This window comes from Lampris incognitus, chromosome 6 (assembly GCF_029633865.1).
Source record: "Lampris incognitus isolate fLamInc1 chromosome 6, fLamInc1.hap2, whole genome shotgun sequence".
NCBI lineage: Eukaryota > Metazoa > Chordata > Actinopteri > Lampriformes > Lampridae > Lampris > Lampris incognitus.
Genome location: NC_079216.1, coordinates 65,362,917 through 65,387,311, shown reverse-complemented (window position 1 = coordinate 65,387,311; position 24,395 = coordinate 65,362,917). Strand labels below are relative to the sequence as shown.

At 44.1% G+C, this 24,395-nt stretch overlaps 1 protein-coding gene across 1 annotated transcript in view; it reads right to left on the bottom strand.

Annotated features, from left to right (window-relative positions):
* pclob (piccolo presynaptic cytomatrix protein b) overlaps nucleotides 1-24,395 on the bottom strand; it is a 90,123-nt gene that overhangs the window by 55,093 nt on the left and 10,635 nt on the right. Inside the window, exons 4-9 of the mRNA XM_056282498.1 lie at nucleotides 23,455-24,363; nucleotides 20,329-21,216; nucleotides 19,337-20,131; nucleotides 17,217-17,942; nucleotides 15,794-16,822; nucleotides 13,875-15,050 (exon numbers count right to left, since the gene is read on the bottom strand). Coding sequence (XP_056138473.1) covers nucleotides 13,875-15,050; nucleotides 15,794-16,822; nucleotides 17,217-17,942; nucleotides 19,337-20,131; nucleotides 20,329-21,216; nucleotides 23,455-24,363 — 5,523 coding nt within the window. The remainder of the gene's footprint in view (nucleotides 1-13,874; nucleotides 15,051-15,793; nucleotides 16,823-17,216; nucleotides 17,943-19,336; nucleotides 20,132-20,328; nucleotides 21,217-23,454; nucleotides 24,364-24,395) is intronic.

The window sequence follows — 24,395 nt, the reverse complement described above, 5'->3', positions numbered from 1 at the left end:
TCTGTTGAAGATCTGTGTGAAAATGGGCCAGCTGGTCAGCTGGTCAGCACAGACATTAAGACAGGAGGGTGACACGCCATCCAGGCCCGGTGCCTTCCTGGTCCTCTGTCTCTGGAAGAGCTGGCGCACGTCCTCAACACAGACCGACTGCGGGTGGGAGTTCGGTGGGGAGGGGAGAGTAGCTGGCAGGGAGTGCAGTTGGTTGTGTATTGTGGCTGGAGAGGGTGAGTAGTGTGAAAGTTTGCTTTTCAAACCTGCAGTAAAACCCATTTAGGTCATCAGCCAGTTGATGGTTCCCTGCAGTGTGGGGGGATGGTCTCCTGTAGTTGGTCATGTCTTCCAAACTGATCCAGACTGATGGGTCACTGGCAGAAAACCTTTTTTTCAACTTTTCAGAGTAGCACCTTTTTGCCACTCTGGTGGAAAATACACTCATCTTTGTGAGTGTATTTCTGGCTTTGTTATACCGAATCCTATCTCCACTCCTATAGGCTTCCCCTTTGGCCTGATGAAGCTTCCCGAGTTTAGCTGAGAGCCAGGGCTTATTGTTGTTAAAGGTACAGAAGGTTTTGGTGGGCACACACATGTCCTCACAAAACCTGACGTAAGATGTCACAGTGTCAGTAAGTTCGTCCAGGTCTGTAGATGCCGCCTCAAAAACACTCCAGTCAGTGTAGTCGAGGCAGGCCTGGAGCTCCAGTTTTCACTCATTGGTCCATTTCCTCAATGTTTTAACCACGGGCTTTGCAGATTTTAGTTTCTGACTGTAGGTTTCTGACTGTAGGTTTGCTGACTATGGAGCTGCCAGGGAAGAGGAAAAGAAGAAGGGCAAAGAGGAGGTTTATGGATGTGGTGAGGGAAGACATGCAGGTGGCTGGTGTGACAGAGGAAGATGCAGAAGACAGGAAGAAATAGAAACGGATGCGCCGCTGTGGCAACCCCTAACGGGAGCAGCCGAAAGTAGTAGTAGTTTCTGACTGTAGGTTGGGATAAGATGAATCAGACAGTGATCAGAGAGGCCCAGGGCTGCATGGGGGACAGAGCGATTGGCGTCCTTTAATATTGTGTAACAATGATCCAGAGTGTTTTCGTCTCTGGTGGGACATTTAACATGCTGTCTGTATTTTGGTAGTTTGTGGCTGAGGTTTGCTCTATCAAATCCCCATGGATAATGAGTAGGGAGTCTGGATATTTGTGCTCCATGTTTGTAATTTGATCAGCCAGGTGTTTTAACGCCTCTTTAACACAGGCCTGGGGTGGGATATAGACACTGACCAGAATAAATGATGAAAATTCCCGTGGTGAATAAAATGGTTTACAGCCAATGAAAAATGTCTCTAGGTGAGGGCTGCATGTTTTCTTCAACTCTGTGGCATCTGTACAACAACCGTCGTTTATGCAGAAGCATATGCCGCCCCCGCCCCCCGCCCCCCGATAGCTCCATATTGCAGTCTGCTTGGAGGAATTGGAACTGTGGCAGATGAAGTGAACTGTCCATGATATGCTCACTAAGCCAGGTTTCAGTGAGACACAGGGTGGCAGATCTGGAAAAGCCTGAGTTTTTTTCCATTTAGGAGTAGCAGTTCGTCCGGATGTACAGTAGTCTCACCTCAATGAACCGCTGGCTGGCTCGTTACTGTAATGAGCAGGGTTTCAATTTTGATAACTGGCCTTCTTTCTGGGGCCACCATTACCTGCTGAAAGCGGATGGCATACACTTCCTCATACAATACCAACCTCCTCTCTCACCAGCCTGTCATAGGCTTTATCTAAATCCACAAAGACACAATGTAACGCCTTCTGATCTTCTCTATACTTCTCCATCAACATTCTCAAAGCAAACATCACAACTGTAGTGCACTTTCGTGACATGAAACCATACTGCTGCTCGCTAATCATCACCTCTCCTCCTCTTAAGCTAGCTTCCACTACACTTTTCCATATCTTCGTGCGGTGGTTAAGTAACTCTGTAGTTTGTGCAAAAGTCTTATAATGGCCGGAAAAAACACTGGTTTTTCTTTCCATGTGTGCATGTCTGCCCGCTGCTAATCTCGCATACAGGGCTTGTCAGTCTAATAATTTTTGAGCACAGTTATGACTGTGTGATCAAGGACCTTTCGTGGTTGTGGTGATTCAAAACCATTGGGAAAACCTATTTTATACCGCAATTGAGTGCTAACTCCTCAGCTGTCTTTTTTTTTTTCCGCCCAAGTCCAAGCACTGGAGAAGGGGAGATACTCAGACAGTGTCCATACTTTTCCTTCTCCTGGTAGGCGAAAAAAGAGGTGGTATGTCACCAAGTCTGAGCACCAAAGAAGGGGAGATATGCCTGGCGGAGATCTGCACTCTACTGAGCGCAATCGTCTAGTTTTTTTTCTCTTTCTTTGAGATTAGTGTTGCTTTAGAATCGAGTGACGTAAATGACTGATATTTCAGAGACGTGCACACTAGAGCCATAGTGAATGATGTAACCTACCCTCTGCCATATCCTGGCTTAGGCCTGCAGTACTAATCCCGCTGTGCTGGGAATCCCATCTCTGTTCCCAGAAATAAGGCTGAATATCTACAATACCATGAGCTAGCATGAGAATACCCTTAACAGGAAGAGAAGGTTAAAGGGAAAGTCCGAACATCTGTATTCAAGCTTTCAAAAAAACATGGGTAGTCAAATGTGATCGAGGATTACAATGTTCTTTCCAACCTTTAATGGGGCAATTTCATCACAGGTTGTTGAAGTAGACTGCAAGATTGAATTATTTGGTTCACCATAGGGATGTTTAGATTACTAGTTTGTCAACGATGTAGAAGATCGAACTATCAGTTTTCATATCCTGCATAGGAAATGTGTATCGTACCCTGACATATGAACACAAATGCATGAATTCACACAAACATTACTCAAGCACACCCAAAATTGTCATCCTCTGTCATGCTTGCTGGATGTAATCACCGCTACTCCTGTTTTATTCATCCATCCGTCCATTATCCGAATCACTTATCCTGCTCTCAGGGTCGCGGGGATGCTGGAGCCTATCCCAGCAGTCATTGGGTGGCAGGCGGGGAGACACCCTGGACAGGCCGCCAGACCATCCATCCATCCATCCATCCATCCATCAATCAAGTTGCATTTTATATAGCGCTTTTCTAGCTATAACAGCCACTGAAGTGCTTTACATCTGAATTTCAGACACCTGTTACAACAGAACACAACCTCCCAGCCCGTGACTATTTTAGATACCTACAGCTGAGACATTACTTACAGAAACACAAAAAACGGAACAAACTATGTACTTCACTATCCACTATAGAGCATTTCTTTATGTTAATAATTAAAATAGCTATTAAAAAGAAGATTATACTACAAATATAAAAGACATTACAAGAGGACCTAATGGATAACAGTTTGGATATCAAGAAATAATGGGAATTGGAGATGAACACCGTAATTTCAGATAAAAACTGGGAATTATCATGCAGAGAGGGACATAAAATACCAAATAGTCACATTTAGAAGGAATTCAAATGGAAAGTTAAGATGACATTTTTAGAACTCCTTGTCACATCAAAATCTGGTGGCACCTCAAATCAGAGCTGGACAGGCAGTGGCCTGGGTAAGAGACCACACACATTTTGGGACTGTCACACAGGGCCTACACACACACACACACGTTCATACCTAGGGGCAGTTAAGTATGGCCGCTTCACCTGACCTACATGTCTTTGGACTGTGGGAGGAAACCGGAGCCCCCGGAGGAAACCCAAGAAGACACAGAGAACATCCAAACTCCACAGAGAGGGCAACCCGGGACGACCCCCAAGGTTGGACTACCCCGGGGCTTCACCCCAGAACGTTTTTGCTGTGAGGCGACCGCGCTAACCACTGCACCACCATGCCGCTTCAGCACTATATATGGTTTGCCATTTAGTGACTAATCATTGCTATTGCCTCAGCAAAACAATGGTCAAACTGGATTAAGGAAAATTGTGTTTGATGCCAATGGTATACTATTGGAGTTGAGGTTATAGCAGAATTAAGTATGGGAAAAAAAATAACGGATGGAAGCCAGTTGAAAGGTAGTTAGTGATTTTGGATCTATCTGGGGAGAAGTAATTATTAAGTGCCAACCTCAGAGTAATTATCAAAATAATTTGAACAATGTTTGAAAAAATTGTGAGGGAAAATGATAAGCACTGTCAAATGAACATCAGTGGTTGGTCACCATTCACTTCACCTGCATTCTTTATAGTCAGTGACTGCAGCGGTTGCAGTTACGGGGGAAAAAAAATTATAAAGTAATTACACAGCAGCAGTAATCAGATTGCTTAGGAATCACAAGACTGCCGAAACCTAATTTGCATAACTCGTTAAAACCTGACATTTTGGCCACTTTTTTCCATATCAAAGGTCTGCTTCTCTCTAACACAACAGATGTAGAAGGAGGAACCATGAGCGGGGAAATGAAGGGAAGCTCAAATGCTACTGCTCACAGATGGCTGAGCCACAGCCACGTGTTCCCGAGTGCTTATGCAGTACCTGGTCTCTTTCCCCTGTCTCTGTCTGTCTAAATACGGCCCTGCCCCACACACCTCTCCAGTCGCTATCCTGGTTCAAGTCTAAACCCAAGCAGCCAGCTAATTGGCCTTTTTCTGTTCATAATGGGGTTAAGGGGTTAAGTATAGGAGTAGTAGCTTTCCTAGAAGGCCTTTCGTGGCGCCCTAGACTGGTCTCCATACACCCCAGCATCATGAGAAGCGCAAAATATAGCTTCTCCATGATAAATGACCGCCTGTGCGTGGTGAAGAGCCACACCCTCCTCACGGTAATCCTGTTAACGTTGTCAGGGGAAAACAGAGCAGAACACGGCGGATCTAGAGGAGTAAACCTCGATGATAAATCCTGCTACTCCTATGGGTAGCAGTAGTCCTAGGTGCATTCATCCATAGACTGATGTTATGGACCGGGGGACATCGTGGCTTTGCAGATGATCAATGCATCTTGACAATGGAAAGGCACAAAATCTCCGGTTAGCGGAGAACTATAGAACTGCATGTGGAGTAGCGCCCCATGCTTTAAACAAACATGCGCAACCGAAACCCTATAGGGGGCGTTCTGACGGACGACCTACGTGAGGTGAGGGTGTTCATAATTTAAATTAAAAACATTAGGACAGTGTGCAGACGTAGTCAACTTTGTACAACATGCTAAGCTGATATCGAAACAAAGCTAAACACTACCACTTTCCCTGTCTTCTGCTCACATGGTTAATCTACAAAGGAGGGAAATAGACTGAAAATAAAGGCCCTATCTGCTTGCATTCCTCTACAGTTCCTGTCTGTACCTCTTAGCTACTTGGTCTTGAAACCATGCAGCTGAGCCCAAAGGTCTGGAAAATGGCCATCATCCTTTTGTCTAATTAAATCTGTTATAAAGAGCATCGGCTTCAAGCAGAGGGCTGTGATAGAGGCTGCTCGCCATAATTAGCCTTTGCGCTGGATTAACAGACCTTCACAATGTCAGCAGGCAGGATGCAGAGATGCTGACACCCAGCCATGCTGCATCAGGCCAGATCCACTCAGCTTGACGCTACGGTGCTCTATTCCTTTTATTCACAGGCCAAAGACACGGAATCAGAAAAACTGTACTCCAAACAGAAGTACAAGACAATAATATATCCACACCAGGTCATTCATCACCTTAAATCAATGAATTTCTTGCTTTTTATTTATATTGTACACACCTTCATTAATGGCATCAATGGGTAAATGACTTTTTTTTTTGCATCCCGTAACATCGGCATGGCTGTCACCTAACACAGAGATGCTGTTCACTAAAGGCACCTTGAATGAGATGTGAAATTCGGGTGCTGAAATATCTTTTAACTTTCTCTCAAAGGAACGGACTTGTTATTTTACCTTTCTACATGGAAATACCAATACCCTCCTAGATAGCAGACACATTTGGGCCTAATGTGGGGCACTTTTGGTACTTAACGGCTCAGTTACGGCACTGGCAACTGTTGTGTGGGCCAGATGTGGCCCAAATGTCGTAAGCCAGAACTGACTTGGGTTAGGGCAAGTGTTGTGTGGGCCAGACATGGACCAAATGTAACGAACCGGGCTTACAGCACATACTATGTAGCCCAGATGTGGCCCACATTTAATGAGCCAGGCTTGACTTTAGTTAAGGCACATACTGTCTGGGCCAGAACAGGCCCAAATGTCATGAGCCGAGCCTGATTTGGGTTACGGCAAGTTTTGTGTGGGCCAGACATGGCCCAAATGCAGGCCACAAGAGAACTCCAGATGTGGGCCATTTAAGGTGGACCTGTGGCTGAGTTGAGGCAGCCACACTCACCGTGAGTCAACGCCATCATTGAAGGCCAAATGTGGGCCATATTTGGGCCAAAGATTCTTTGCTATCTGGGCTGTTTTCTATTATTTGAACAAGGCTACATCTTGTAGCGCAAGTCACTGGCTATCCCAGTGGTCTTGGTATTGACGTTACATAAAATGTGAACAGTAAATTGAAATGATGGCTTTTGTACTGCAGGTTACAGCATACATAGACTGCGCCAGTATTTCAAAGGTAGTCATCAGTGTTTTCCTTCAGTGGATTCTGGAGGTGGTAAGTTTTTCATTGATTTCCCGGCAGGTGCCTTTGGCATCTGCAGTAGCTGGCTAATATTCTTGGCTCTCAGCAGCCCTCATAGGGCACGGCTCCCAATAAATCAGGCCCCCTGATAATAGAAAATGTTGACCGACTAATCTTTAAAAATCAGAGTGCTTCATTCTAAAGACAAAGAACAGGCACCCCCCTGCTTTGTCCCCTCTGTCCCCGCAATCCTTCCTTTAAAAGCAGGGTGTGAAATTGAAAAGATGCAGAAGTGTGTGTATGTTTGTGTGTGTGTGTGTACCAGGTTTTTCTATCCTAATGGGGACCAAAAACCTGAAACCCCCTACCGTGTGGGGACATTTTATGTGTCCCAATGAGGAAAATGGTCCATTTTAGGGTTAGGACTTGGGTTTAAGGTTAAGGTTAGAATAATAATTAGGTTAAGGTTAGGGTAAGGGTTAAGGTTTCACATGTAGGGGGCATCCGGGCGGCGTGGTGGTCTATTCCATTGCCTACCAACATGGGGAGGGGATCACCAGTTCGAATCCCTGTGTTACCTCCGGCCTGGTCGGGCGTCCCTACAGACACAATTGGCCGTTTCTGCAGGTGAGAAGCCGGATGTGGGTATGTGTCCTGGTCGCTGCACTAACGCCTCCTCTTGTCGGTTGGGGCGCCTGTTCGGGGGGCGGGGGGAACTGGGGGGAATAGCGTGATCCTCCCACACGCTACTTCCCCCTGGCGAAACTCCGCACTGCCAGGTGAAAAGAAGCGACTGGCAACTCCACATGTATGGGAGGAGGCATGTGGTAGTCTGCAGCCCTCCCCAGATCAGCAGAGGAGGTGGAACAGCGACCGGGGACAGCTCGAAGAGCAGGGTGATTGGCCAAGTACATTTGGGCAGAAAAAGGGAGAAGAAGAAAAAAAACCTAAATAAATAAAGGTTACACATGTAGTTATGATGGTTAAGGTTTGGGTTCAGGGCTAGGGAATGAATGTAGTCAATGAGCCACCCCCACAAGTATAGGGTGACATGGTGTGTGTGTGGGGGGGGCAGGAAAGCATAGGTGCAAGGAAATACTACACACTAGAAAGTCAACTAAGAGTACGGGGATCTCATGGGGAAGATCCCATTTCCTCTCCTCCAAACAGCCAAACGAATCCAAAATAGCAACTGGCATCATTTTCCTTTTATTCGGGGAATCAGTGCATCTTGGGAGAAAATGGTCACCATCTTCAAAATGTCCTCATGCATGACACATCATCTGACCCTTTCATAGTCGTTTACCAAGAGAGATCAGAGAACATTTGACTTTGACCTATTATACTACTTATATATATTCCACATTGAGCTTAACATCATTCCAAACACTTTCTACTACAGAGCATTAGAACGAGTGCAAACCGATAGCATGGGCAACAGTTCAATTAGCCCCACGGCACTCCCATTTTACTCTCGAGGCTTTGCAAAGAGAACAGAGTTGCAGCGGCTAGGGATGTTTTTCTGGCCTATGCCCCAGGATCACTCTTCCTTTTCACCGTGTCAACAAGCCAGCTGGCTGGCCTCTACAGTAGAACACATCCTTTACACAGGCCTAAATATATCGCAGTGACTTGTAAAGGCTGATTTAAAGACTAGTAAAGCAACACGTCAAAAAACACAAGGCCGGACATTTTTACTAGTCCCGTGGGTCACGGATTATGTGCGGCATGATGAATCAATCCAAGCAAAGCCATATGAAACATTTGGGACAGACTGACAGCGGGAGCTATTTCAAGTTGAAATACATGGTAAAAGTTTCCAATGCTATTAGGGAGGGTGCTGACTTGTTTTTAGAAGACATATTCGAACAAAATTACGAACTCAAATTCAAATAAATCTACTACTACTACTACTACGTTCGGCTGCTCCTGTTAGGGGTCGCCATCTCTTCCTGTCTTCTGCATCTTCCTCTGTCACACCAGCCACCTGCATTCCTCCCTCACCACATCCATAAACCTCCTCTTTGGCCTTCCTCTTTTCCTCTTCCCTGGTAGCTCCATATTCAGCATCCTTCTCCCAATATATCCAGCATCTCTCCTCCACACATGTCCAAACTAACTCAATCTTGTCTCTCTTGCTTTGTCTCCAAACCGTCCAACCTGAGCTGTCCCTCTAATATACTCGTTCCTTATCTTGTTCTTCTTTGTCACTCCCAATGAAGATCTCAGCATCTTCATCTCTGCCACCTCCAGCTCCACCTCCTGTCTTTTCGTCAGCCCAACTGTCTCCAAACCATATAACATAGCTGGTCTCACAACCATCTTGTAAACCTTCCCTTTAACTCTTGCTGGTACCCTTCTGTCACAAATTACTCTGGACACTCTTCTCCACCCACTCCACCCTTCCTGCACTCTCTTCTTCCCCTCTCTCCTGCACTCTTACTTTGGACAGTTGACCCCAAGTATTTAAACTCATACACCTTCTTCATCTCTACTCCTTGCATCCTCACCATTCCACTGTCAAACAAATTCAAATAAATACAAGTCAATAGTATTTAAAAAGACTAATTTTGTTGGGAACTTAATACCCTTGAATTGTTATCCATATGGTGAGTCTGTCATACACACAGCTTTGGTCGGTAACGCTCAGACCACGTGTGCCCTAGATATCAAACAAACAATCACTCCTAGACTTTAGATAACATCAGCTGGAGCAGAACAATCGGGGGGATGGAGAGACATGCTGCTAGCATCCGCTCCCACTAAAGTGGCATTCTCTTCTCCTTTTTCTCAACAGAAAAAGTGCTTTCTAAATTTAGAGAGAGGTCATTTCTATCATCTGAGTCATTAAAAACCCATGCCGTTTTCTTGATGGAAAATCAGCAGACCAACTACCTGTGAAGAATAAAGAAATAATCATAACACGAGGACTACATCTGCCGATCCTTTACATTTTCTTCGTGCAGTAAGCCCAAGCTATTTTTACCATCATCACTTTTCAACAGGCGCGACACTATGTTGTAAATGGGAGACAACATATATAAATTGCCCCTGCCCCCATCTTCATCCAGCCCCAACCCTTGGGCTCTGTTCTGTGTGCTCTATAAAAGACACAAGGATTGTCCATTATATAAGAGCATCGTCACTCTGCGTTATTTTCACATAATGATGTGCCAGTTGAACTGAGCCATGTGGTAAATCTGCCTGTGAGAAACAAAATTAAAGGATGGGATGAATATATTTTTTTTTTAAAAAAACCTAGAAAATCTCAGCACTATCAGCCACCGCGGAGATGACAATCTGTGTCGATCACTAAGACTCAACACTGATAAGTATGTAAGGAAATGACTCATGGCATAAACTGTGTAATGGGCCTACACTGTCAGCAGCAAACTCCTCTGTCTAGTGTAACTTGGAAGTTACCATTTAAAGACACATTAATCTTATTTAGTCTGATGGTCTAATAGTATTTATTAATGCTCCCAGAAGTTAACGAATTAAAGTACTTAGGATTGACAATACAGACAGAAGGCCGTCGTAAGAAGGAAGTCAAGAAAAGGACATAATCTAAGTGGAATTCTTGGAGAAAGGTAGCTGGAGTACTTTGTGACAAAAGAATACCATTGAGGGTAAAGGACAAAGTATACAAATCAATGGTCACTCCTGCCATGCTCTATGGTAATGGAAGCAGTGACAACAACAGAGAGGCTGGAATCTACATTGCAGATAGCAGAGATGAACATGCTGCGTTGGGCCTTGGGAGTGACTAGAAAAGACTGGAAAAGAAATGAAGATGTGAGAGCTACATTCAAGATCAGAGGAATGGATGAGAAGTTCAGAGAGACAAGATTGAGATGGTTTGGACGTGTACAGAGAGGAGGCATGGCCTGTATGGGAAAGAAGGTATTGGACCTGGAAATACCTGGCAAAAGCAAAAAAAGAAAGACCAAGGAAAAGACGGAAAGACCAGATAGAGGAGGACATGAGGAGGGCTGGACTGCGGGACAGGGATGCGTCAGACAGAAAGCTATGGGGGGCAAAAATCTGCTGTGGCAACCCCTGAGAAACAGGGAACAAGCCGGAGAAGGGGGAGGAGGAAGAAGAAGAGAAAGAATAAGAAGTAGTAGTAGTAGTAGTCGTCTGATGGTCTAATGGTATTTATGTACTGCTTTAGAGACCTGAAAAATCAACTCGCATGAAAACTTCAGCATCAAAGATGGCCTTATTCAAAAGCCTCCAGTCATATGAGTAACACTTTGGATTGAAGTGACGCATTATTGAATCGTTACCCGGGACTGTGTAAACATAACAATGCAGTGATATATTTAGTCTGACCGAGGATGTCACAGTATAGTATGGTGGGGAAAGAGTAAAAAGCCTCGGAGAAATAGACCCTGATCAATGTGGGGAGAGCTGGGGTTGCCAAGACAACACAAATTAATGTTGCTTACTCAAAAAAAAAAGTGTATCACCTAAAACTGTTGATCAGCACAGAGCAAAATATAATATAAAAATAAAAGAGCTGTGTAGCGGTCTAAGCATCAGTTTTTTGTCAATGCTGTTGCCCACTGGAGACCGGGGTTCGCGCCTTGGTCTTGTCAGATACGACTATGGCCGGATTCGACGAAGCAGCAACAATTGGCAACGCTGTCTTTGGGAGGGGGGCGGAGTCGGCTTGCGTTCCTCACATGAATGGGTCTCTGTGTGTGTCAGAAAAAGCAGTGGTTCAGACTGGAGTCGCCTTGTCACAGAACTGGCGAGGCGTCTCCTTCGAGACTGCTGGCAGGAGAGATGCAGTTGGTGAACGCATGCAGTACGAGGGTGGGTGTTTGAACTAAAATAGGGAATGATTGGCCACTAAATTGGGAGGAAAAAGGGAAAAATCAGAAATAAATTAAATAAATAGATAAAAAATAAAAGAGCTGCACATCTAAAACAATACTGTATTTTGACTTCGAAATAAATTGTCACATGTATAGGTCAACAAATGGCAATGGTAGGGAGCCGTACATAACAAAATAACATGCATCCACGAGTAACTCGGGGTGGGGGGGGGGCTAATGTCAACCTCTGAAAGCTGCATTAAGTGAAAAGAAAACAGCTGAAATGTATTTAATCACTGATCTCTGAGTGAGCAGATGACCTAAAGGGAAATATCTGCTGCTATAATGTACTGCACCAGGGTTGTGTTAGACTTAATCCTGGTCACCTCTGTTTATTAGCATATCAGGGAGCTTTGCCATCTCCTATCTCTCACGGGGGTTGGAGAGCTCCCAGTCTGTCACAGCAGCAGATTCCATCTCCCTAATGCTGTTGCACAACCCTCAATCACTTTAATACAGTTTCAGTGCTGCTGGTCTGCCAGAGCATAGCCCTCATGAGCTATTATATAATGTCACATTTACTCAGAGTAGTCCACCAGAGGGACAGCAATAGTCAGCCATCACACAGAATGCATTAGAGTATGGTTTGATTTTTTTTCCATCCAGTCTGCTTGAAATGGGTAAACAATTCAAAAAGATTATATATATATGAGATAGACCTGAAGTCAAGCAGTCTGAGACTGTACAATAAGCGAAAAGATGGGGGCCGAGAGTTAGTGAGCCACTATCCAGGATGTAACAAGGAAGATCCATGAGTACATCAGAAAGAGTGCCCCCCAGGGCAAACTGCTGACTGAGTACCTCATGCAGCAGAAGACAGAGGGTGCGGAGGAAGAAGAAGAGGAGGTATCATGGAAGATCAAGCCCCTCCATGTGACGTATCATCGACAGATGGAGGATGTAGCTGATATCGAGAAATCCTACCAGTGGCTAGAAAAGGATGGACTGAAGGACAGCACAGAGACTCGGATCATAGCAGCACAAGAACAGGCACTCAGGACCAGATTGGCTGAGGCAGGGGTCTACCACACCAGACAAGACCCAAAATGCAGACTGTGCAAAGATGCCCCTGAGACAGACAGCCCAGCACTTAGTAGCAGGGTGTAAAATGCTAGCTGGGAAAGTGTACACTGAAAGGCATAACCAAGTGGCTGCAATAGTGTACAGAAACATCTGTACTGAATACAGACTGGAAGTCCCAAACTCCAAATGGGAGACACTGCCAAAGGTGGTTGAGGATGACAGAGCTAAGATCCTGTGGGACGTCAAGTTAAAGACTGACAAGCGGGTGCTGGCTAACCAAACAGACATTGTGGTGGTCGACAAGGAACAGAAGACAGCAGTAGTGATCGATGTAGCAATCCTGAGTGATAGGAACATCAGGAAGAAAGAGCATGAGAAGCTGGAGAAATATCAAGGGCTGAGGGAAGAACTAGATTGGATGTGGAAGGTGTAATCCACAGTAGTCCCAGTAGTAATAGGAGCACTAGGGGCTGTGACCCCCAAACTAGAAGAGTGGCTCCAGCAGATTCCAGGAACAACATCTGAGGTCTCTGTCCAGAAGAGTGCAGTCCTAGGAACAACTAAGATACTGTACAGAACCCTCAAGCTCCCAGCACCCGAGCTTGAGGAAGACATACACCACCCAAAAAGGGTGAGAGGATGATTTTAATCCATCTATCTACATATATAGTATATGCATTTTGAACAGTTCAGTCTCCAGCTTGCAGAGAACCGAATCTCATTTTATTCTCTCACTTGAACTTGCCTTTTACCCAGGCACTCTTTCAATAAGATCAAAATGATAGGGACAAATTACGATCTAGTGTCAACAATAGTCAAGCTACTATATCATCCAAATGTACTGAAAGACCGGGAAAAAAAAACTAAAAATGTATCTCTGGTCAAGACTAATGACTGTTTAACTCGCACAGAAACCACTTAGTAACTATGAATATTTTGGTTCACCCCTCATAGAGAATTTACTTGCATCTCTTTTTGCACATTGCAGCTGCACTTACACTGAATTGTCAAACTAGGCAGTCAAACTGTATTGGTTCTCCATCTGTAAAAAGACCTGGGCCTAAGATGAAATCTTCGACTGTGCTTCCTTATTAAAGCCCACAAGAACGGATAATAATCTGGTTCACTAAGTAAGCTCCTTGCTCCTCTCACAACCTGACAAAAAGGAACATTTTACCCTTGGACCATGTTGATGGAAACAATGCAACCCAACCCAACCAAAATAACTCGCAGGGCGATTGGCTTATTTCAAGGAAAACTGTTCCATGAAATGGTACAAGAACAAATTTAACCGTGGCAGTAAAAAATGAAGAGGATAACGAAACGTGATTCAAAATGGGCATGAAAATACATTCAAAATGAGTTATTTTACTTACTGCTGAAGTATGTGGCATGGGGTTAAATCCACATTGGTTACAGACAGTGCTCTTGCATTCAGTACAGGTGTTGTAGTTGGGTGAGTCCTTACAGTCCATGTTCAGTTCCACCTTACAGAGGGGACAGGTTGCTTTGGGAGCAGCTTTGGAAGCCACTGCTACTTTTGGGGGCTCTGATGCAGCTTTGTCCACTTTGGCCTGAAGTGAAGGAGGAGCCTTGGTCTGCTGGGGTTGCTCTGGTTTCTTTTCCTGATCTGGTTTCATGGTAGGGGGCAGTTTGGTCACCTCCTGAACTGAAGGAGGAGCCTTGGTCTGCTGGGGTTGCTCTGGTTTCTTTTCCTGATCTGGTTTCTGGGTAGGGGGCAGTTTGGTCACCTCCTGAACTGAAGGAGGAGCTTTGGTCTGCTGGGGTTGCTCTGGTTTCTTCTCCTGATCTGGTTTCTGGGTAGGAGGCAGTTTGGTCGCCTTTGCAGCAGGCATCTTGGGAGAAACTGGTGGTGTTTTTTTAGGCTCATCTGGAACAGCTGATGTTAGCAGAGTTGATGCAGAGCTAAAGATAGAAGAACCAAAGCCAAACATTTTCCCAGTCACTGATTCTGCAGGCTTTCCAGCAGGCTGAGTTTTAGGACCACCAAAGCCAAAGAAACTTCCTGATTCCTGCTTAGTAGGCGGCACTGGTGCTGGTGCCGATTTAGCTGGAGAGGTCACAGATTTTGTTTGCTGCTGCTGCAATGGTTTTATAGCCTCCAGCTTTGCCGATCCTGGTTTTGAATCTGGCAATGGAGCTTGAGGATGTACTTGTGGGCGATTTGCAACAGGTTGCTGTTGGCAAGACTTATCTTGAGATTTTCCTGGATCATTCTTTCCTGCAGCACCTGTGAGGTCCTGTTTTCTTTGTGGAGAATCTGGTACTGGTTTGCCTTCCTTTTGGACTGGAGCTGAGATGGGGGACCCAGCTGTAGGGGTCTCTTTTTTACATGGGGCTACCTGTACTGCAGACTCTATGTTCTTTTCTGTTTGGGACTGGACCAAACTTTGTGTGTCTGTCTGTTGAGGTCCAGCAGGTGTGGCAATCTTGCTTGGGGAGGGCTGTAGTTGCATCAAGGTAGATTCAATAGGTGGAGATGCACCTAAGGCTCTCTGATTCTGGCAGTTGAGACAAAGCCACTCCTTCACCTGAAAGGAAATATCAGTGTAAAGCTTTAACCAACTGGAGTATGTTAAGTGAGAAATACATTTTTTTCTGATACATACTGCTTTGCTGAAAATTTAACACATTTATGAAAATACAAGGAGAGGAAAAAGAAGAAGAAAGAAAGAAAAAAGAGAAAAGAATGGAGACGACAGAAAAAAGAATGTTTTATGTTATGTCCAAGGTGAAAATCTGCTCTGTAAACAAGGTCCTTGGAAAATCAACGTGTGCAAAGAAAAATATAAGCTCATAAGAGTACACCTCACTAAAGAGTTACAAGAAGTTCATGGAAATAGGAAAGACAGTATGATATATCTGAAGCAGATTTTGGAGCCGAAAATTGAGTTGTTTACTTTTCATACTGCATTCAGAATTGTCAGTATCATGAATAATTAGCCGAGAGAGTGAGCATGCGAGTTCCCTTGAGCTGTTTTGAAAACTCCCACTATCTATTACAACTGAAAATGACTTGAAGGATTTCACTTTTAGAATAAATCAATATAATTTGAAATAATAGTAAGAATAAAGCTATTCAAACCTTGCACTGGTGAAAGCTCATGGTAAATAATAAATGCACTTTGCCAGGCTCATGAACAATGAACAAAAATATGCTAATTAATATGTAAATAAAGGAATTATATTTTTCCTTCCCTCTCATTCCCTAAACAAAAGCGTATTCAAGCAACAAAAAAAAAAAAGCAAAATGCTGGGGGAAGGATTGCATTACCTCTGCTACATTTGGCATTGGGTTAAATCCACATTGGTTACAGACAATGTTCTTGCATTCAGTGCAGGTGTTATAATTGGGGGGATCCTCAGAGACCATGTTGAGCTCCACCTTACAGAGTGGACAGGTGGACTGGCCTGTTTTGGGGACAGCTTGGGATGCTACTGCTGCCTTTGGAGGCACTGATGGAACTTTGTCCACTTTGGCTTGTACTGATGGAGGAGCCTTGGCCTCCTGGGGTTGTTCTAGTTTCTGTTCCTGATCTGGTTTCTGGGTAGCAGGTGGCTTGATCTCATTAACTACTACTTTTTTAGGGGAGGCCTGTGGTGTGGTTTTAGGAGAAACATGGCCTATTGTGGACATCTTCCGAGAAGTCGGTGGTGTAGTTTTAAGCTCATCCTGAACACCTGATGATATCATATTGGATGCAGAGCTAAAGATGGAGGAACCAAAACCAAACATCTTCCCAGTCATGGAGTCTGCTGGCTTTGTCAGAGTAGACTGTGTTTTTGGGCCACCAAATCCAAAGAAGCCTCCTGATTCTTGTTTGGCAGACTGAGGTGATGCAAGAGGAGGCTTAGCAGAAGTTCCAGCTTTTAGAAGTAGTGGCTGCACTTTTCCAGGTTGTTCTTTTGGTAACACCCCAGAGGGTTGTTGGAGCTGGTCCAGTTGTGTGGTCTTCTGCTGATGAGGCTGTTGTGGGGAAGGTGTTACATTACTCTGTATAAGACTGGATGGAATAATTTTGTCAGGCAGTGAAGTCACTGATGGAGAATCTTGCTTCTTTGAAGAGGCAGGTTTAGGCTGTTCTTTTTCTATGGCTTTGGCAGGGCTAATAGGTTCCATCTTGAGTGAGGCAGGTTTAGGAGCTTCCTGGTACAGAAGAGCAGGAACCAAGGTCTCTTGCTTCTGTAATGTGGCAATCTCTTTACTCGGAGAGGGCTGAAGTTTCATGATAGGAAGACCTGGAGGTTCAGATGCTCCCAGGGCTCTTTGCATCTGGCATTCAAGACATAACCATTCCTTCACCTAAAAAAACAGAAAAGGTGTGATTGATTCCATGCTCTTTGTTGATACTTGGCCTTTTAAGCACTGGGACTCGTGCCCTGGATTTTATTAGGTTTGGCTCACATACATTTGCTTTACTGGAAGTCATGAGAATTATGAGCTGCTGGGAAAAGAAATGTTTTTGAAAAAAATTAATAATATGATAAAAGAGCAAAATAAAACCAGATACCAGAATGCATTCAATAAACTGTAAGGTACTGTTTTGCTAAAACTAGCATGAATTTAACAAATAAAAGCAAATAATCATCACTTACTATAGTTTAAGTGATAGCATAGGTCACATTATTTGTTGGTCAAAAAGGTGCAATGGATAGTTTTATTATTTGATAAGAAGACGTTTGATTAAAACCATTACCTCTTTTATATTCACCATTGGGCTAAATCCACATTTGTTGCAGACAGTGCTCTTGCATTCAGTGCAGGTGTTGTAGTTGGGAGGGTCCTTGGAGCCGATGTTGAGACCCGCTTTGCAGAGTGGACAGGTTGATTGGCCTGCTTTGGGGACTGTTTTGGAGGCATCTACTGCTGCTGCCCTTGAAGGCTCTGTTTTGACTTTGTCTACTTTAGTCTGTTCTGATGAAGGAGCCTTAGGTTGCTGGTTTTGTTCTGGTTTCTTCTCCTGATCTGGATTCTGGGCAGCAGTTGGATTTGTCTCCTTTGAAGCAGGCATCTTGGGAGGAACCAGTGGTGTGGACTGTTGAGAAATCTGTTCTGTGGTGGATACCTTGGGAGAAACTTGTGCTGGTGCAGACATCTTGCGAGAACTTGGTGGCGTTGTGCGAGATTCCTCCTGAACAGCTGATGTTATCAAATTGGATGCAGAGCTGAAGATGGAGGTACCAAAGCCAAACATCTTTCCAGTGACTGATTCATTTGTTTTTGAGGCAGTGGGCTGTGATTTAGGGCTACTAAATGCAAAGAGCCCCCCAGATCCCTGATTTGTTGGCTGAGCTGCTGGAGGAACAGATTTGGCAGGTGAGGTCTCAACTATTGAAGACTGTTTCTGCTTTGGAAGAGATGTCATTTCTTGGTTCAGGGCATGTTCTGGCTCTACCTTTGGAGAGCTTTCAGCAGGCTCTGACTGGCTGGTTTTTTGCATTACAGATTGTTTTGAGAGTAGAGAGTCATCAACATCAACTAATTTCTGAATTGTCTCTGCTTTAATTTCTCCACCAGAAGCCTCTTTTTCTAATATCGCTTTATTTGCTGGAGAACTTGGTGGAGTGAGATCCTTAATCATTTGTGATGAGGATTCAATGTGTGTAACATGTGGTGACGATGGAGCAGTAGCTTCTTTACTGACAGACAAAACTATAGCTGGCTTCTCCTCAACAAATGGAGAAGTGGTGGTTGGAACTTCCTTGCGGAGCAGTGAAACAGTTGTAGCCTCCTCAGGCAGAGGTGAAGAGGGGAATACTGTCTCCTTTGACAATGAAGATGCAGGAAGAGATGTCACCTTTACATCTGATTGGGCATGGGCTGAAGTATGATCGGTCGGAGTTGACATGGGTGTAAAAACATTATCTACTTGAGATGATGGTATGGATTCTTTTCTCTTTTCTGATGGGTTTGGTGCTTGACTGTTGCTTTGAATTTTGTCTGGTTCCTTTTCTGCTATGAGTTGGTCAGTAAAATCTTTCTTTTGAGTCTCAGTAATCTCTTTTTGGGTGGGAACAGGTGTCGAAGCTTTGTTAGCTGATGTGTGCAGTTTCACTGCGAGGGGCTCGACTTGTTTGGATGCCACTAAAGCTCTTTGCATCTGACAAGTGAGACACAACCACTCCCTTACCTGAAGGAAAAAAAAAACATAACTTGAAGAACTGTGTATGCAAAGTAATAAAGATGCTCACTTGATAAGTATCACATTGAAAAGCCAAAAAAAATGCAACATACACATATTCCATTCATTTCTGTGAAAATATATTAAAAGGGCTATTTTAAAGTACTGTGACAAATTTTACATGTAATTTTTTCCAGAGTTTTTAATGTTAGTTTTAGCAAGATAATCTATGTAAATTCATTTAGAAGATGCATCTAAATTATTGTCAGTTTTGCATAGAGGACAAATATTATTTTTCAGCTTCAAAGACCTTGTATACATAATGAACAAACAGTAATTTTGAACAGGCAATATATATTATTGCCTGTTTCTTTCACTATTGAGAAATGCCACTTTACATCCAATAAATGCTCCCTTAGATTTATCCTAATGTGTGTAAACAAGAAGATAAACAAAAGGTGAGGGAATAGACAAAGCCAAGTCTATTGATTGACGAGGATAGCTCTTCACACAGATACAAGAAAAGGTACATTTTGCAAAAAAAGTATACCTTTACAGTGTTACAATCCCTTTAACATATTCTATCAACAAATCAACGTCTTACCCACCTGAAAATGGAGAACTTAAATGGTCTGTGCATTTTGTAAAAACATTTCAAGCAACTATGTTTGATGGCGCAAGCAAATTTCACTTACCTCGTCAACATTTGGCATGGGGTTAAATCCGCATTGACTACAGACAATGTTCTTGCATTCAGTGCAGGTGTTGTAGTTGGGAGGATCCTCGGAGCCCATGTTGAGTTCCACCTTACAGAGGGGACAGGTGGAATGGCCCGCTTTGGGAGCAGCTTTGGAGGCTGCTGCTGCTTTTGGAGGCTCTGATGCAGCTTTTTCCACCTTGGCCTGTGCTGATGGAGGAGCCTTGGCCTGCTGGGGTTGTTCCATTTTTTTCTCCTGATCTGGTTTCTTGGTAGCAGGTGGTTTGGTGTCCTTTGCGGTAGGCATCTTGGGAGAAACTGGTGGTGTTTTTGGCTCATCCGGAACAGCTGATGTTATCAAAGTTGATGCAGAGCTGAGGAAGGATGAACCAAAGCCAAACATCTTCCCAGTCACTGAATCTGCAGGCTTTGGAACATCTTGAGCTTGACTTGTTTGTTCTGGTGGTTTTGGAGAACTTGATGTCTTTGGGTTTTCCTGTTGTATTTTCTGACTATGAGCTGGGCTGACGTGTTTCTGACTCTCTGAGCTTTTAGAAGTCTCCACCTTGGGTGGCTGTGCTGCTGGTGTAGACATATTTTTCTTAGGGGGGCCAAGTATGGAAGTCTCTTTCGTTTGATGTTCAGAAAGATTGTTAATGTCTTTGTTTTGGGGATCAGCAAATGTAGATACTTTGTTTGGGGATGTCTGAGATTTGATCAAGGGAGCTCCTTGGGGTTCAGATGTTCCCAGTGTTCTTTGCATCTGGCAAGTGAGACACAGCCACTCTTTCACCTGAAAATAAATGTATATACATGTGAGAATATCATTAAGGTTCACAAGGAGAAAATTAATCAATACAAATCCATTTTGAATGTTAAAAAAGGCAGCAAGGCAGAGAAGTATTCTCTATAAACATTCGAGTAAGTTTTGCATGTGAATGATGAGGAAAAATTAAATGCGTATGATATAAATTGTTTCATCTGTCTTACCTCTACTACATTTGGCATAGGATTAAAGCCACATTGGTTGCACACCATGCTCATGCATTCAGTACAGGTGTTGTAGTTGGGAGGATCCTTGGAACCCATGTTGAGCTCCATTTTACAGAGTGGACAGGTAGACTGGCCTACTTTGGGAGTAGCTTTGGGGACTGCTGCTACCTTCTGAGGCTCTGATAGAGCTTTTTCCACCTTGGCCTGTACTGATGGAAGAGCCTTGGCCTGCTGGGGTTGCTCTCGTTTCTTGTCCTGATTGGGTTTCAGGGCAGCAGACAACTTGGGAGAAACTGGTGGCGTTGTTTTAGGCTCATCCTGAACAGCTGATGTTATCAGAGTTGATGCAGAGCTGAAAATGGATGAACCAAAGCCAAACATCTTCCCAGTCACTGACTCTGCAGGCTTTGAAACATTATGCTTTGCTTTAGGACTTCCAAAGCCAAAGAAACCTCCTGACTCCTGTTGTGTAACCGGGGTGGCACTACTTTGATCATGCCCAGTCTGACTTGTCTGTTCTGGTGGTTTCTGAGGACCTGATGTCCTCCGGCTCTCCTGTGGTGTTTTCTGACCAGGAGCTGAGCTGACCTGTTTCTCACTTTCTTGTCCTTTACCAGACTCAGCCTTAGCTAGCTGTGCTGCTGGTGCAGATGGTTTCCTTTGAGGAGAGCTTGGTACTGAAGCTTCCTTTGTTCTTGGTTCAACAGGTATTGAAGTATCCCTCTTTTGAGGTTCAGTTGGTTTGGCTGTGTCCCTAACTTGTACATGTGCGGGTGTGGGAACTTTACTCAGTGTTCCATCAGATTTTATTAAGGGAGGACCTGGAGGCTCAGATGCTCCTAGTGCTCTTTGCATCTGGCAGTTGAGACATAACCACTCTTGAATCTAAAACAATAATGTAATAGACACCTGGTTACAGTCAGGTAAAATTTAAAAGCTTTTTCATAACAGTCATAATCATTTAATAAAAATGACATCCTAAAAATATATATATTTTTTTTTTAATCCCCTCCCCTCCCCAATTGTACTTGGCCAATTTTCTGAGCCGTCCCAGTCGCTGCTTCACCCCCTCTGCCGATTCGGGGAGGGCTGCAGACTACCACATACCTCCTCTGATACATGTGGAGTCGCCAGTGGCTTCTTTTCACCTGACAGTGAGGAGTTTTGCTAGGGAGATGTAGCACGTGGGAGGGTCATGCTATTCCCCTCAGTCCCCTCTGCCCCCCAAACAGGTGCCCTGACTGACCAGAGGAGGTGCTAGTGCAGCAACCAGAACACATACCCACATCTGGCTTTTCCCCGCAGACAAAGCCAATTGTGTGTGTAGGGATGCCCGACCAAGCTGGAGGTAACACGGAGATTCGAATCGGTAATCCCCATGTTGAATTAATGAATTAAAGTGGCAATATCGAAGATTCTGGCTGTGTTTTTTTGATACACACTTCATTTCAAAACTGCTTATTAGTGTTGCTGGCACAACACCAGAACATAGAGCATTTGTTTCGCCTATCCTCTCTGGTGGACACACCACTGCTGGATGATAGAACACATAATACTTTTGTGACGCTTGGGATTTTTGGCGGGAATATCATCATAGACAAACGTTTGTATTTCTCCATATTACTGTAAATGCAAGGGTTTTCACCAGTGGCCGATAGGCTGAATCATTATTGTGTTACCTCATTCGGCGAAAGATAGTAACCTAACAAACTTTTATTTGACAATCTCTGACACTGCCACTTTAAAGTAAAATCATTCATATCACATTCTTTTTTTTTTGGCATGACATGCATACTGTGAATATAAGCTATTATACAAATTTCTTTGTGTTCCTATGGCTGTTTATAATTAATTAAGCAAGTAATTAATTTATAGATTACTTAACTTATTAATTCATTTACCTCTGATACATTTGGCATTGGGTTAAATCCACATTTATTGCAGAAAGTGTTCTTGCATTCAGTGCAGGTGTTGTAGTTGGGAGGACACTTGGAGCCCATGTTGAGCTCCATCTTACAGAGCGGACATGTGGACAGGTCTGCTTTTGGGGCGGCTTGGGCTGCCTTTGATAGCTCTAATGGAGCTTTGTCCACTTTGGCCTGTACTGATGGAGGAACCTTGGTATGTTGGAGTTGTTCTGGTTTCTTCTCCTTCTCTGGTTTCTGGGCAGCAGTTGATGTGATCTCTTTTGACAAAGGTATCTTGGGAGAAATTGGAGGCGTGGTTTTTGGAGAGATTTTTGCTGCTGTGGACATTTTGCGAGAAACTTGAGCTGGTGCAGACATCTTGCGAGAACCAGGTGGTGTAGTACGAGAATCTTCCTGAACAGCGGATGTTATCAAATTGGAAGCAGAGCTGAATATGGAAGAGCCAAAGCCAAACATCTTCCCAGTCACCGACTCTGTTGTTTTTGAAGCCTGAGGTTCTGCTTGAGGGCCACCAAAGCCAAAAATGCCTCCTGGCTCTGGTTGTGTACTTGCAGTGGCATTGTCCTCTTTCACGCCAGTTTGATTTGTCTGTTCTGGTGATTTTTGAGGTCCAACTACCCTCTGGCTCTCCTGTGTTGTTGTCTGACCAGGGGCCTGGCTAGGCTGTTTCTGAGTCTCTGAGACTTTACCAGTTTCAGCCTTGGCTGTACTGGGTGCAGATTGCTTTCTCTGAGGGGAACCTAGTGGAGAGGTCCCCTTCCTTTGGAGTATATCAGGTGTATCCTTCTTTAGAGGTGCAGATGTTGGCAATATATCCTTTGTCTTGGTTACAGTGTAATCTCGAGCATCTATATTTTGATTTACAGCAGTTGCAGACAGTTTCTTTGGTGAGATATGGGGTTTCATGGTAGTTCCTGAGGGGTCAGATGCACTTAGTGCCCTCTGCATCTGACAGTTCAGACATAACCATTCCTTCACCTATGAAGTTAATTATAGAAAAGAAAAAACACAAAAAACACAATCATACCTACTGGCATTCATTTCCATAATGCATGGCAGTGTGATCATATCCTATCCGAGATTAGTTTCAATATTTCAAATGACATTATAATCTCAATTAAATGTACATATGAATATGTATGTCAGCATGTAAACCTCCATTAGTTACCAAACAATACTACATGTCTTTAATTACCTCTGTCATATTTGGCGTTGGATTGAATCCACATTGGTTACAAACAGTGTTCTTGCATTCAGTACAGGTGTTGTAGTTGGGAGGCATCTTGGAGCCCATGTTGAGGTCCACCTTGCAGAGTGGACAGGCCAACAGACCTGCTTTGGGAGCAGCTTGGGAAGCCGGTGCTGCCTTTGGAGGCTCTAATGGAGCTTTGTCCACCTTGGTCTGTACTGCTGGGAGAGCATTGGCATGCTGGGGCTGTTCTGATTTCTTTTCCTGATTGGCTTTCTGAGTAGAGGGTGGTTTAGTTTCTTTAGCAGCAGGGATTTTTGGGGAAACAGGTGGTGTCGTCTTAGGCTCATCCTGAACAGCTGATGTTATCAAAGTGGATGCAGAGCTGAAAATGGATGAACCAACACCAAACATCTTCCCAGTCACTGACTCTGCAGGCTTTGCAGCGGACTGAGTTTTAGAAGTGCCAAAGCCAAAGAAACCTCCTGACTCCTGTTGTGTAGTTGGGGTGGCGTTACTTTGCTTTCGTCCTGTTTGACTTGTCTGTTCTAGTGGTTTCTGAGGACCTGATGGCCTTCGACTCTCCTGTGGCATTTTCTGACCAGTGGCTGGGCTGGGCTGTTTCTGACTCTCTGGTTCTTTAGCAGCCTCAACCTTAGGTGGCAGTGTTGCTGGTGTAGATGATTTCTTCAGTGGGGAAGCTGCTGCTGATGTCTCCTTTTCTGAGGAAGCAGTTAGTGATGGAATGTCTTTCTTTTGAGGCTCAGTTGGTTTTGGAGTATCCTTCTTTAGGGCATCAGTAGGGGCAGCAACCTTTTTGGGTGAGACTTGTGGTTTCATTATGGGGGTTCCTGGAGGCTGAGATGTTCCTAGAGCTCTCTGCATTTGGCAGTTCAGACATAACCACTCCTTTACCTAAAACAAAGTAAATATGTAGTGAGTGACAA